A 16,210-nucleotide genomic window follows, 5' to 3' on the forward strand; every position below is an offset into this window, starting at 1 on the left:
AACGAGGGATGATGATTCATCCAAAGCTTATTTCCAATCAAGACCCCTGAACCTGGATTATTACTAGGCCAGTTTGGGGAGGCAGTTATACTTGGGTAGTTGAATAGTGAGGAAAGGTCTGGAGTGGGACTGAGCCAGGTGTGAGTGAAGGAAGGCTCCCCCCAGCGCCACCCCCGCAACCTCATTTCTTCCCATCCATTCTATCTCATGTTCTCCCCACCAAGTCTCAGACCCAACTCAGTCCTTCAGTCCTTTTGTCTAAGCAATTAATATATGTGAATTCCCTAATATATAGCCCTGAATTCTCTAATATATTCACTGCATTTGACATTATGCTTCATAATATATTTAGAGAAATATGTTTATGTAAACTTTCCTCCTTTTCATTTTCTTTGGCCTGCTGGCTGTACATGCTGGGCATGGACATCTGTCATTTTGTTTGGTAATCTGATGTCTTTCTTCCCAGAGAAAAATCTCTATTTCAACTAGAACACACCATTATGTACAAGGAAGTAAACCCAAGAAGTAGCTAGAGAGCCAGTCACAAGTTCTGCTACTCACAATTTTGGCTGTGTTTGGTGGGCAGGAACCTGGATTGAGCTGGTGCAATTCATGGGATTGAGAATCCCATGACTTTGGAGCCAATCCTATATCCAGATGAGTTCTCCTCCCCTCCTCCACCACCTTCCACTGCAACCAAGGGAGCTGAAAAGAACTTTGCCAGCTCACAGGCCAGACAGGGACACTGAATTTTAATTATGATCTTTTCTTTATCATAACTTTTGAATCTTATCCATGTTTTCTAATGGACAGTGAATGAAAAATAAGATCTCCCTCAGATGTCTTTATTTCCCAGAACTTTAACTTGATCCCCTAAGTTTGTGTTAATTACATTTATTTTAATATATGTTTTTAATATACGTATCTACTTTAAGAATGTGTTAACTCAGAAAATATGCATCTTGTTATTTACTGAAATAAATAAGTTAACAAAGATTTTATCCATTTTCCTTTCTTTGTTTTCTCTCTCTCTCTCTCTCTCTCTCTCTCTCTCTCTCTCTCACACAATATATATACATGGCTTAGAACTCTCAGGGCAGGGGGTGGGTAGTTTACTCTTTCTTTATACCCTGAAACTGCTTGTCTTATAGAAGTGTCTTGCTGTTTGTGACACAACCATAATATCAAGCTTTGGTTGTTTTCTGGAAGATCAAGTGAGCAAATAAACACAAAAATAATCTAAAAGTAGCAAATTGTTAAGCTTGTTAGGGAACTTATTCCTATTATAATATTCCTGAATCAGAATATTCCTGAAAGTATTTGACTCCAAGATTAATTTCATGGATATACACAAATACTAATACATATATATTTTCTTGGCAGTTGACAAGGCACTCATTTTGGTTTATTCCAATCATTCAAGTATCAAATACTTATTGCTTACCTAATATTTGAATCAGTTGGGGTATAATAAATACATAAAACCAACAAAGATTTCTATCTTCATGTTTTAGAGAGGGAGATAGATAAGGGACAATAAAAATAATGAATAAGTTACAGAGTAAGTTAAAAGGATATTATGTTAAAACATTAAAGCAAGGTAAGAAGATAGGGAATCCTGGGTAGTGGGGGCAGCTTGCATTTTTTAAATTATCTTGTTAAAATAGTCCTTATGGATCTATTCTTGTTCATCAGTTTATGTATGTTGGGTGGGAAGAGATCAACCAATGAACTTGAATGCATACTAGTATATGCATAACCCATGGACACAGACAATAGGGTGCTGAAGGCCTGGAGTGGGGGTCAGTGGCAGACTGGGAGAGGTCAATGAGGGGGAAAGGGGACATATATAATACTTTCAACAATAAAGATTTTAAAAATAAAGTAGATAACATAAATGTGCAAAAGAAAAAAATAAAGTAGCCCTTATGAAAAGGGTGAGAGTTGAGCATAAGCTGGAAGGAGAAAGGGCATTTAGTGGAATTACAGTGTTCTGGGAAGAGGAGCAACTAGAGCAAAGACCCCCACATAGGAGCAAGCCTGGCATGTTGGGGGACATAGCCTAGGTTAAATAAAGGAGAATATTAGGGGTTGAGGTCAGCTGGGTAATGGGGCACAGATAATGAAGGGCATCATGGGGCATTTTACTCTGAATAAAATGGGGAACCATTGCAGGGTTTTTAATAAAAGGTAATGTTGTGTATCTTACATTTTAAATGAATTCTCCTACCTATATGTTAAGAATACATCATAGTGGACAAGGCTAGAAATAGGGAGGTCTTTTCAGATGTCATTGCCAATATTCAGACCATGGGTGATAGTGTCTCAGACTTGCATGGTGGAAATAAAGTGGTGAGACTCTAGATTTACTTTAAAGGTAGACCTAGTATTATCTTTTGACAAATGTGATATAGAATACGAGAGAAAGTTGGGGGTCAAAAATGACTCCAAGGAATTTGTTCTTTGAAACAGAATATGAAGTGTGGAGTGGGAAGGCAATAAATTACCCAAGTCAGGAGGTGATTGGGAAGTTCAGTGTTTGATGTGTGGGATTTGGGATATTTATTAGACTTCCACATTGAGATGCTGAGTTCAGAAATAAGACTAAATTTAGGGAGAGAGATCTGGGTAGGAGATACCATTTGGGGAGCCATTGTCATATTGATGGTATGGAAAGCCACGCGATGGAATTAAGACACAAGAGAAAATTCTCACAGATTAAGCCTTGGGGAACTCCTGTATCAAAGGGTAGAGATAAAAGATAAAGTAGCAGAAGGAAATAAGAAAGAAAATGAGCAAAATGATGAATAAAGCCAAGAGAATATAATATCCTAGAAATCAAGTGAAGAAAGTATATTAATTTTTCTCTTTAGTTTGTAAATTTTATGACAATGGTCATCATGTGAAGAACAAGTACACTGATCTCACCTGATAGGACAATGCTTGTCCTTTCCTCTTGGTCAGTTACGGGGTTTCGAAGGCAGCAAGTGACATTCCTATGGGAGCTCGTTTTAAGGAGAAGGGTCATCTTCATGTTGAACAATTTATCTGTGTCCTGTGAATGGGATATGGATGTAGGCGGAATGATCTCTCCTTCGCTGTCTCTCCATTCCATTTGAGGCTGTGGGAACCAACCTCCTGTATTACATTCCACCAAAAGACCTTTGGTATTAGGAGGATGCACAAGAATCTGTATTCCTAAGCTTGTAGCTGGTTGGAAAGAAAGGGGGAAAACAGTATTTTTACTTGAAGAAAAGGAGGAAAACAGAGAAAGAAAAGCCTACGTCCCCCACTCTAATCCCCGTTTCATTAGCTATACTGACAGCCAAGCACTGTGGGGCTCTGATTGTCACCACAAACAGGATAAACCAGGCCGAAGGGTTATGGTTTACAAATTAACAACTCAGGGAGAAAATGCATGTTTGTTCCATTTATCAATTCAAAAATACTATTTTTTTTGTAATTTACTACATCTAGGAGACTTAGCTATAAATATGGATATAATAATGAACATAAACAGTCAAGATCTCTGTCCTCTTGAATTTATAGCTTAATGTTTTTTTCTTGTATCTTCACCATTAGTCATGTTTGAGCTGCCATCAGTTATAAGTAAACAAATAATATAAATGTGTTTAAAACTTTAATAACATTTTATGTGTATGTCTTTGCATGCAATGAGTATTTGCATAAAATGGGTAATACACTAATATTGTAGAAATAAAGCAGTTCATATCAGTTTAGAGAAAATAACTAGTTTTTGAAAAATTTCAGCTCATTGCCTGGGACATCAGGCTTGCCTAAATGTGCAGACAAAGGAAGAATAACAGAGATTTAAAGCATTACTCTAGAGCAGCTCTGTTCAATAAGCTTCTGCAATGATGGGAATATTCTATATCAGTGCTGCCTGATACAGTAGCTATTTGCTACATGAGACTATTAAGCACTTGAGATTTGGCCAGTGAGACTGAGAATTGATTTGTAATTTTACTTAACTTAAATATAAAGTTAAATAGTCACATGCAGCTAATGGTTGTCATTTGGATAGCTCAACTCTAAGCAATAATACTGAGTGTCATAATCTCTATACATAAAACCCTAATATGCAAATAGACCAGTTGTTCAGTTGTTTGTTGAAAAATCAAACAACTGAACAACTGGTCACTATGATGTGAGCTGACCACTAGGGGACACATATGAAATATGGCGGGCATCAGCAGCAGGTGGCACAGTGTGGAATATGGCAGGCATTGCCCATGGTGGGATGGTGTAGCAGGTGAGCAGGGGTGCCAGACCAAGGTGGGGTGCCAGTTGCTGTCATCAGGGCGAGCCTCTGGTGGTTACTGAAAATTCTTTGCTCCCACGTGCCTCTGTCCCGCCTGGTGCTCGCACCTGCTGCTGGTGCCGGAGCTGCCACTTGGACCCACTGCTGGTGCTGGCCCTGCTCGCACCCACAGCTGGTGCCAGATCCACTGCTCGCACCCGCTGCTGGTGCCCAGCGCCAGTCCCACCGCTTGGCGCTGTCAGCGGGTACGAATGGTGGCTGCTGGCCCTGATCACCCCTGAGGGCTTCTTCACCTCCCCCTGCTCCTGAGGACAATCAAGGCAGTAGCTACCGGGCGGGCGGTGGCAGGCACAGTGGGGCCAGGGTGAGCGGAGTGGCACGGTCCCTGGCCCAGGCTTGGGATCCTCCCAGGCCACCTGCTGCTTCACTTACTATTACATTCCTCGGGGGATGTAGGACTGCGGTGATCAGGCCAAAACCAGCAGTCCGACATTGCCTGAGGGGTCCTGGATTATGAGAGGGCATAGGCCAGGCTGAGGGACCCTATCGGTGCACGAATACATGCACCAGGCCTCTATATATATACTAATATATATACTAATTTTTATATATACTAATACATTTTATTAGTATATATATTTACTAATATTATATATATATTAGTTTTCTTAAATCTATTTCAAAAAACCTTCATCTACAATCTTAAGTATCTTCTAATATATATATATATATATATATATATATATATATATATATATATATATATATTAAGATTGTAGATGAAGGCTTTTTGAAATAGATTTAAGAAAATTAGTCTGAAACTAAGTAGTCGGTGAATTGAATCAGTGAGAAAAGGGAATAAATTTTTTCATTAAGGAGACTATTATAAAATTTAGCTAGTTTACAAAGTTTCACTAAAGTGTTGTCAGAAATAATAAAAGAATAGTAATAAATCCTGAAAGGAGTCTGTTGATACTTTACATATCTAACAGTGTATATGGACATGAGAAAAACAGTTCTGAAAATGGTAATGTGTGAAGGCACAATTTGATTCTTAATCCTATACTCTTCTCAGTTCCAAGACTAAATGCCTGAATTTGAACTTGCTAACCAAACCATGCAATATTCAGAAACACTGAGGATTTCCCTACTATTCAGCCTCAGATGGGTTGAGAATCATGGATATGTAGAAACCTCAAAGAGATCCATCCCTACCTGTGACCTTCACTTCTGTGATGGCTTCTTCATCGAAATCACCATCTTTGAAGAAGCAGTGGTACTGCCCATGGTCATCAACACTGACATTGAGGATCCTGAGGGTCACTTTACCCTCTCTGATAGCTTCTTTCAGGAGCTCTGTGCGCTCCACATACCTGGAGATAGTTTCTACATGCAGGTCTTTGCCATTGTTATATAGGTGAACAGGTTGTGTATAGCGATCCCGGAACCAGCGTATTTCCATGTGTTCTGCATTTTGTGGTGGGGACAGTTGGCAGCTGAGCTCAACTATGCCACCAAATGGAGCCAAGATTGGCCCCTGTAAGCCAGTCACTGTAAACTGTTCTGGGAAGGGAAATGGTAAGCAAATAGTGAGAGTATGAGCTACACACACACACACACACACACACACACACACACACAACATTCCACATGTTTCAGTGAGGTGTTAAAGGCCATTTTGCCACATTTACATATTGTAAAAATATGCAAATATATATATTATATATTTCTGTTCTTAATAACTCCACATTAATTTCTAATGACTTATAAGGATAATCTGAATTTCTACCATTCTAAATATCAATGGCTTCTAAACATCCCCTAAAAATGGGCAGAAGACCTGAGCAGACATTTCTCCAAAGGGGACAAACAGCTGGCCAAAAGACATATGAAAAAAATGCTCAAAAACATAATCATCAGAGAAATCCAAATTTAAATCATAATGGTGGATATGTAACATTATGACCCACCTGGAAAACTCACATATGCTGGTGGTGGAAATGTATGTTGGTAACTATTTCAGAAGAATATTTGCAACATAATAAAATAGCACATAACCTTGACCAGCAGTTCTATGCATAGGAATATTTCCTACCTATATACTCACAGGTTTTGTCAAATTCCTGTGTAAAATGTTCATGGAAGCGTTGCTTTTATCAGCCAACGACATTATACCAAAAAAAAAAAAAAAAGTGCACCAGTAAGATTCCTACTATTTAATAAGTAATTTTTACTAGAAACTTTCTCTTTTATGCCATTTATTGTCTCTTTGCTTATATTTGTCTCTAAATACACTATATTTATTTCTGCTTTGCATAGATCCCCTTACAAAGGCAAATTTTATGTGTTGGCTCCCACTAGCCTATTACTTCCTTCCTCTTTGGATGCCCCACTGCACTGATAACTCACATGGATTCCAACATGGACCCATATCCTAGGCCTCTTCCTCACTGTGTGAGTGACACATACACTGATCTTCTCAATATGAATATTGGGTACAAGGGCAAGTATTAAGTCTTCTTCATTTGCTTCTTCTCCCAGGAATTTAACACAAATTCAAGTACGTGATAAAGAAGACTTGCTGATTAGAAATAACTTTTCCTAGCCATAAGCTGGATCCTATAGTACACTCCTTCATTACATAATTATGTATTAAACCTGAGGAACAAATGGTCAAAAGAGCTTAACCCTTTTCTTTGGTCCTTGCTTTTTCTGGCATACTTGATACTGCCATGACTCATGCAAGTAGAAGAGAGGGTCATACCTGAACTTGGTGCTGCCATCTGAAGGAGGAGCATGGGAACAAAGTATCTGGTGAGAGATGGTCCTGTAATTTGATAACAAGTGAGGAGGTTTCAGAAACAGTGATAACAGGAGTAAGAATTTTCAGAAATCACGTATTTTAACATGTTTTTTAGGCATTAATAAACTCTCAAGTAGTGTTGCCAGACAATGTTGCAAGAGTGCTGTATGAGTCCCAGCTATCTGAATATCAAATCAAGTTATGGATATAAGAACACCCAAACCTGTAGAGAATTTTTATGAGTTTATGAGCCAAACTAATACATATGTGTGGCTCATATGTTCAAATGCTCTGGAGAATAACAGCTTTGCAGCTTCTTTTATGTATTTGGAATTAAGGAAGATTTCCATGAAGGTGGGCAAAAGCAAGGTGGGGATTGGTTTACAGGATGGCTAACTAGATTATGGGCTCTCATGATGTTTGCAGCGTATTTCAAAGGTATGTTAACCTAGATGCACAGAAACAATGTACAGAGCTTCCTTAGGCAAAGATAAACCTTGTACTAGAAAGTTATATGCCTGGGGCATGATGACCCACCATGAGTTGCCTAATTAGGAATTTATGATCAGATACCTTGTATGAGGTTACTTTCAATAGAACCTCCCTTTTTTTGTCCACACAGTGAATTCATTTCTGGTATACTTATTTCCCGCCCAATATTTGGCATCTTGCAATACTTATTTGCTAGATTTGGAAACTCCAACTCTTTTAAAAATTGTATTGATTTTTAGAAGGAGGAAGGAAAGGAGAGAGAGAGAGAGAGAGAGAGAGAGAGAGAGAGAGAGAGAGAGAGGAACATAGATGGTGACTGGTTGCACGACTAGGTGACTGGGGAATAACATGCATAAGAATAACATTTTCTTTATGCCTGAAAAAAGCAGACTCCAGAAATCCAGCCAAACATTTGCTGTGACATGATACTGTAGACTGAGTTTCAAATGACCCACAAAGAAACAATGAGAAGACTTTCCCTAGAGGGGACTGGGATCTCTGTTCATACTATCTCACTAGTCTATAAATACATCTGTCAAGTCCCTTGAAATGTAGGGACAGGTGGTCTCCCAGAAGGCACAGGAAGAGGAAGGGATGGAAGAAGTGCTGACCATCTATGAACAGAGAACTCAATCCTAAATCTTACACTTACCGGAGTTCCTGATGCAGCTCTCCATTGTCCCTAGAGAACGACAGTGCCAGAACCAGGCAGAGTACTAACAAAGCTCCTTCTCACTGCTGCCCTCCACCTCTGGGCACCTGATTCTGCAGTGCTGTCCTTATGTTCCTTTCCAAGGGAAATTCCAGGGAGACTGGCTGTTCCAGTCTGAGGGTAGGAGTCTTTGTTTAGCTTTAGTGATTGCAGTTGGCATTGCTGTACCAACATTACAAGTACTAACAAGACTTGCCTCGCTCTGAAAGGAAGCAACACCCAAACTGATTTTTGTATTCTATAAAACTTATGATGAATAAAATGGGTGTGATCAAGAATTTATTTTGAATGCTGTACTGTACTTAGAAAAGGAAGGAAAATAACTATGGAGACACAAATAAAAGACACTAAATTTAGATCAGGCATTTAAGGAAGGTGATGATGACTAAGAGGAGTCTTGAATAACATGAACAGTTAGAAGATGAGAAGAGGAGCAGAGGAGCAGAATAGGTTTTCTAGGCTGAGGGAGAGACAGCTTGCAAGGCATTTGAGAGAAAATGTTCAATTCAGAAAACTTCAAGTAGTTTACTGTGGCTACAATGAGAGATGTGATCAGAGAATGAGGTGAATGAGCTGTACAGAGAAACAAAGGCAAAACTGTGGTATGAATGTTAAGAAATATGTATAATATTTACATACATACACACACACACACACACACACACACACACACACATTCATTCCTAATTCTCATATAATATAGATAATATACATATACTAGAGACTCAGTGCATGAAATTCGTGCACGGGGTGGGGTGTCCCTTAGCCCAGCCTGCACCCTCTCCAATCTGGGACCCCTCGAGGGATGTCCAACTACCTATTTAGATGGGAACTCGGACATCGCTCTCACAATCCAGGAATGCTGGCTCCCAACTGCTCACCTGCCTGCCTTCCTGATTGCCCCTAACCGCTTCCACCTGCCAGCCTGATCACCCCCTAACCACTCCCCTGCCAGCCTGATTGATGCCTAACTGCTCTCCTGCCAGCCTGTTTGCCCCTAACTGCCCTCCCCTGCAGGCCTGGTCACCCATAACTGCCGTCCCCTGCAGGCTTGGTCCCCCCCAACTTCCCTCCCCTGCTGGCCATCTTGTGGTGGCCATCTTGTGTCCACATGGGGGCAGGATCTTTGACCACATGAGGGCAGCCATCTTGTGTGTTGGAGTGATGGTCAATCTGCATATTATTCTTATATTAGATAGGATAGAGGCCTGGTGCATGGGTGGGGGCCAGCTGATTTGCCCTGAAGGGTGTCCTGGATCAGGATGGGGGTTCCCTTGGGGCGTGGGGCGGCCTGGGTGAGGGGCCTGTGGTGGTTTGCAGGCCGGCCATGCCCCCTGGCTACCCAAGCGGAGGCCCTGGTATCTGGTATTTATTTACCTTCTACAATTGAAACTTTGTAGCCTGGAGTGGAGCCAAGCCTTCTGCTCGCTCTGTGATGCAGCCATTTCTGTTGGGACTTATGTATCTAATATAATTGAAACTTTGTAGCCTTAAGCAGAGGCCTGGGCTGGCCAGGGCTGCAGAAGCTTAGCTTCCTCCATTGCCAGGGGCAACCCTCACCTCCCGCTCTTTCCAGCTCAGTGGCTGCCGCCATTTCTGTTTGGATTTGTTTACCTTCTATAATTGAAACTTTGTAGCCTTGAGTGGAGGCCTAGGCTGGCAAGGGCAGGTGGAAAGCTTGTCTTCCTCTGTTGCCAGGGAAACCCAAGCCTTCCTCCTGCTCTCTGTGGTTGCAGCCATCTTGGTTGGGTTTATTTGCATACTTGCTTCTGATTGGCTGGTGGGTGTGTTTTATGGGTGTAGCGAAGGTACGGTCAATTTGCATATTACTCTTTTATTAAGTAGGATGAGTACTAAAATATATAGCTACATATATAAGCATATATATGTGTGTGTACATATATGTATATACTAGTAGTTATAAAGAATTGTATCTTTTTGCATATATGCTTGCATAAATATAAATATATGTCATATCTATATTTTATGCTTGTACATACATATCCTAATGCCGTATATATGTACAATATACAGGGGCAGGCAAAGTAGGTTTACAGTTGTGAGTACACAAAACAGAGCTTATTCTTATATATTAGTTATTAATTATTGTATTATTTATTTGTATTGCAACCATAAACACTTTTGCCTACCCCTGTATATGTGTAAATGATGATATCCTATATAATAAAAGAATAATATGCAAATTGAACCTAAAGGCAGAACAACCAGGAATGACCAGTCGCTATGATGTGCACTGACCACCAGGGGCAGACACTCAATGCAGAAGCTGCCCCCTAGTGGTCAGTGTGCTCCCACAGGGGGAGCTCCGCTCAACCACAAGCCAGGCTGATGGCTGTGAGTGTAGTGGCAGTGGCCAGAGCCTCTCCCACCCCCTTGGCACAGCTAAGGATGTCTGACTGAGGCTTAGGCCCGCTCCCTAGGGAGCAAGAAGGTGCAGTCCAGGCTGAGGGGCCCCCGAGTGCACTAATTTTTGTGCACTAATTTTGGTCTCTAGTATGTATATATACAGTATGTCTAGAATACACATTTGATTATGTTTATACATATACAAACATATGGACTATATAGCACATATGGACATATGTGAGATTAAAAACATACATATACACATATACATATGTAAATCAATAATCAGGGACAAGTACAATGAAAAGTTAAAGTAGTGCAGAGCAGACAATGCATAATTAGAACAATTTGAGATCTATTTGGGATGAGGAATTTATAGGTAGAATGTATGGAATGAGGAAGTTGAGGGAAATAAAGACTTTCAGAGTGTCTCCCAGAGTTCAGCATTTAACTGACCAGATCAATGGAGAGAATATTTCTTGAGGTACATCTTAAGGGAAGAAGAGCAATTTTAAACATGAGAGTAAATATATGTGTATATATGCTTGTGAACAAGCTTGGTTTGGAACAGATTGATCAGATTGATTTGAATGTACATTGAATCCTCAGGAGGTTTTGTTTATGAGGCACTTGGTTGTTTGGGTCTAGAGCTCATGTGTTCATCTTCTATCCCCTCTTGAGGGGGCTGGGACTCCTTTGCCTCAACAGAACATCCATCCACCTTGCAATTCCGATATATCTCTGTATCAGGCTCTCGAGATCACACATTTTAATCAACTAAGGAATATTTAAGAGCAGCTTTGGAGTGGGAAATAACATTAGCATTATTTATTTATTTATGTGTGTATTTATTTATTTTTGGTTTTGTGTATCAACTTTTAATTTAGAATAAATACACATAACATAACATTTACTATTTAAAAGTGTGCAAGTCAGTGGTTTTTTAGTATACTCACAGTGTTATACAACCATCATCACTATCTGATTCCAGAATATTTTTGTCACCCTAAAAAGAAACCTGTCTTCCAGTTTCCCCCTCCCTCCATCCCCGGCAATCACTGACCTTCTCTGTTGATCTTCCAATTCTGGACATTTCATATCAGTGGAATCATACAGTATGTGGCTTTTGTGACCTACTTCTTTCACTTAGCAAAAACGCTTTCAAAGTTCATCCATGTTGTAGCAGGTATCAGTACTTCACTCTTTTTAATGGGTGAACTAGAGGCCTGGTGCATGAAATTCGTGCATGAGAGGGGAAGGTCCCTCAGCCTGGCCTGCACCCTCTCGCAGTCCAGGACCACTGGCTCCTGACCGCTTGCTTGACTGCCTGCATGCCTGATCACCCCTAACCACTCCCGCTGCCTACCTGACCACCCCTAACCCCTCTGCCTGCCTGCCTGATCGCCCCTAACTGCCTCGGCCCCCACCACCACAGCTTAGTCTGGAAGGACATCTGGAATGATGTCCAGAAGGGCATTTGGCTGTCCAGTCTAATTAGCATATTACGCTTTTATTATTATACTGTTCCACTTATGAATATACATCTTTTAAAACTGTTAACTCATTAGCAGATTTTATTGTTTACATTTTTACTTTGCATCCCTCATTATAGTGATGTTCTTTTATAAAATTTTAACTATGATGAACATATTGATAAAATTTAAGACATATGTTGATTTGATTCATTTATATATTGCAATATGACTACCACCATAGCATTAGCTAACACATTTATCCCATCTCAAATTGTCATTTCCTGTTTGTGTTGAGAGTGATTAAGATATAGACTCATAGGAACGTTGAAGTTTATAGCACAGTTTTGTTTACAATAATAGCTGTGATGTGCATTTAGATCTCCAGAACTTGTTTATCTACTATTAAAAGTTTGCACTCTTAAACAACATCTCCCTGATTCCCCAAATCCTCAGCTTCTATTCGATTTATTTATGTTCTGTTTTTCTAGATGCCATTGGTAAATTTTGAAGTTCCCTGAGATGATTGAATTGTTAAAAACTATGTCTCCATAGCTAATTGATAGTTCTGACACACACTTACAAATTTTGAAGGCTTTGACAGGAAGCATTTGAGAGGCAGAGTAATGAAGATTTCTGAATTGCGGGTATTGGGAAGGGTATTTGAGGTATTCCAAATCCTATCAGCTCTGCTATTGTTGTTCTCTAGTTCTGAGTGTGGGATTGCACTGTCAAGAAGAACAAGCTTCATCTTGCAAAGAAGTGGCTTCATGTGCTGTTATCTCTAACTGCTGCATAAGGTAATGAGAACACTTGCTTTCACTCTCTGTTTACAGAGTCATAGTTTCATCATGGTTGATGGGAAAATTCCACTCTAAACAATGTAGGAGGGTTTATATGATCTTCAGTTATTTCTTAGGTTGGTCACATAGGCATAACCATAAAGAAGAAGAATGGCCAGGCCAGTGTGGCTCAGTGGTTGAGCATTGACCTAGGAACAAGGAGTATGGGTTCCATTCCCAGTCAGGGCACACACCAGGTTGCAGGCTCAATCCCCAGGAAGCAGCTGATCAATGATTATCTTTCATCATTGGAGTTTCTATCTCTCTGCCTCTCCTTTCCTCTCCGAAATCAATAATATATATATCTATATATCTATATATTTATACTAGAGGCCCAGTGCATAAAATTTGTTCACGGGGGGGGGGTCGCCCCAAGCCCGGCCTGCACCCTCTCCAATCCAGGATCCCTCTCGAAATCCAGAACCACTGGCTCCTAACTGCTCACCTGCCTGTCTGCCTGATGCCCCTAACTGTTCTCCCCTCCTGGCCTTATTGCCCTAACTGCCTATCTGCTCCCCACTGCTGGCCTGATCCCACAACTGCCCTCCCCTGCTGACCTGATCCCCCTAACTGCCTCTCTGCTCTCCCTTCGTGGCCTGATCCCCCAACTACCTATCTGCTCTCCCTTCCTCTCTGTGCCCTTTGGACCCCCGGCGCAGAATGCTGCTCTCTGCCATGGCCCCGCCCCAGTCCTGTTTGGTTGTTACGTGATGGCATCCTGGCCAATTTGCATATTCCCCTATTATTAGTATAGATCTATCTATCTATCTATCTATCTATCTATCTATCTATCTATCATGAATAAAAATCTCATCAAAATGTACAATTTCCTCCCATCCAAATTCAGTGTTAAATTAGATTTTTGGCTTCTGCTTGGGATCAATAAATTTGGAGTGTTGCTTCAAGCCTAGCACCAAAGAAAAGCTAGATAATCAACAAAATCATAACTTTTCTTGAATCCTGCTGAGTTTGTAGAGAAAAAGGTGTCCTGAACTTCCAAGAATAGAAGATACATGAGCACTGATTTACCTGGGTAGAACATAGGAATAAAAGAGGACACCATCATACACAAAAATAGAAATATTAGTATATTTATGTTCCCATCACCAGCTTTAATAAATATCACCTAACTGACAGGTTTGTTTTAAGACATGTAATTACCCATTTCACATCCTTGCCATGTTATTTTGAAGCAAATCCTAGACATGATCATATTTCATTCATAAATATTTTAGTATACTAGTGACCCAGTGCACGAAATTCGTGCACATTAAAAGGGAATTAATTAGAGGAAATAATTTAATATTGTTATTTGCCCTTTCTCTATAATAGAAGTGTCAGAGATGAAAGGAAATTAGTAAAACGTATATGAAAACCTTCCTCCTGTCAGAGTCTGGGGCACACCACGGGACCCAGAGTCAAGTCCCCACCCACTCACATGCATCTCAAAATCATGTGAGACCCAGACCCAACCCCCCCCCCATTGGGCTAGATCCAGACCCAGGCAGTTCCACCCTTGTCAAGCCCTGCTGAGCAGGAGGTGTAACCTCAGGTCCCCTGGCCTGGTGCAGGGAGAGGGTGCAGCCTCAAGTCCCCCATCAAGTCCTGCTGGGCAGGGGTGCGGCCTGTGTTCCCTCGACCCAGCACGTGGGTGCACCTTGAGGCCCCCGTCAAGCCCCACTGGGTGGGGGGCACGGCCTGAGGTCCTCTGTCAAGCCCAGCCAGGCAGGGGGGTGCAGCCACAGGTCCCATGGCATGGACCTGGGATGGGGGGCATGTCCTGAAGTTCCCTGTCAAGCTCCACCTGGTGATGGGTGTGGCCTGAGGTCCCCCGGCTTGGCGCTGGGGCAGGGGGAGCAGCCTGAGGTCCCCTATCCTAGCATCAGGAGGGGAAGTGCACCTTGAGGTCCCCTGTCAAGCCCTGCCAGGTCGGGAGTGTGGCCTCAAGTCTCCTGGCCTGACACCAGGGTGGGGGGCGTGGCCTGAGGTCCCCTGTCAAGCCCCATGGGGGCAGGGTAAGGCATAGCCTCAGGTACCTGCTGATTGCTCATTAAGGCTCCTTATGGGAACTTGGCCTCAGCTGTGGGTGCAGCCATCTTTGTGAATGAGTGATGGTCAATTAGCATATTCCCTCTTTATTAGATAGGATATCTCACATCTCTAAAAGCAGATTTTCTCTAATATAGTCACAATAATATTATTACACCTAAAAATTAAAAATTTAATAGTATCCTCAGAGATACAACCAATACTCATATTTCCAATTATATAAAAACTAGAAGCCCGATGCACGAAGATTCGTGCTAGAATGGGCTTTTCTTTCCCTTGCTGCTGGCACCGCCTTTCCACTCCAGCCCAGCCCCTTTCTGCTCAGGCCCTGAAGCCAACTCTTTCCTCTCTGGAGCTGCCTCTTTCTGCTCCAGGAACCACCTCTTTCTGCTCCAGGAGCTGCCTCTTTCCACTCTGGCCCGCCTTCCCATGCTGCCCAGAGGCCCTGAGAGACCGGGGGTGGGGCAGATTGCCTGCGTCATCACCATGGCGACGATGCAAGCGTAGCACCCCTGTCACTCGGTGCCTCTATAGGCAAATTAACCTCCATCTTTGTTGGGTTAATTTGCATATCACTCCTGATTGGCTGGTGGCGTAACAGAGGTATGGTCAATTTACATGTTTGTCTATTATTAGGTAAGATGTCAACATTTTAATAATTTATTGATTTAATTATTTATTCATTTATTTACTTATTTAATGAGAAACCCAGAGACATAAAACTCAGCTAAAATTTGTCCAAATTCCTGATCCACCAAAAATGGATGAGTTAAAAAATATTTACTGTTTTTTCTTTTTCTTAAAAGCACTTGGAGAGTTTTAATTGATACTGAGTACCACCCCATACTAATTCATTTTCCCCCTCAACCATCCTTTGAATGTAGTTGTGACTACATAAACCACAGTTTATTCTTGTATTATTGTTTATTAACTATTATATTATTTTCTAAAGGAACAACTGTAAACCTATTTTTGCCCCACCCTATATTTCACTTACCATGATACTCTCTAGTTCCTTCTATATTGTTACAAATGGGACGATTCCATTCTTTTTTTATTGCTGAACTAGAGGCCCAGTGCACAAAATTCGTGCATGGGGGCGGAGGAGTGTCCCTCAGCCCAGCCTGCACCCTTTCCAATCTGGGATCCCTCACCCAGGACTGCTGGCTCCCAAGTGCTCGCCTGCCTGCC

At 41.4% G+C, this 16,210-nt stretch overlaps 1 protein-coding gene across 1 annotated transcript in view; it reads right to left on the reverse strand.

Annotated features, from left to right (window-relative positions):
* LOC307103495 (putative selection and upkeep of intraepithelial T-cells protein 1 homolog) overlaps positions 1 to 8,254 on the reverse strand; it is a gene marked incomplete at both ends in the record, with an annotated part of 30,360 nt that extends 22,106 nt beyond the window's left edge. Inside the window, 4 exons of the mRNA XM_079777855.1 lie at positions 2,929 to 3,210; positions 5,498 to 5,845; positions 7,047 to 7,109; positions 8,230 to 8,254. Coding sequence (XP_079633981.1) covers positions 2,929 to 3,210; positions 5,498 to 5,845; positions 7,047 to 7,109; positions 8,230 to 8,254 — 718 coding nt within the window. The remainder of the gene's footprint in view (positions 1 to 2,928; positions 3,211 to 5,497; positions 5,846 to 7,046; positions 7,110 to 8,229) is intronic.
* Positions 8,255 to 16,210: the final 7,956 nt, after the last annotated feature.

Source organism: Cnephaeus nilssonii, assembly GCF_951640355.1.
Source record: "Cnephaeus nilssonii genome assembly, chromosome: 7".
Classification (NCBI taxonomy): domain Eukaryota; kingdom Metazoa; phylum Chordata; class Mammalia; order Chiroptera; family Vespertilionidae; genus Cnephaeus; species Cnephaeus nilssonii.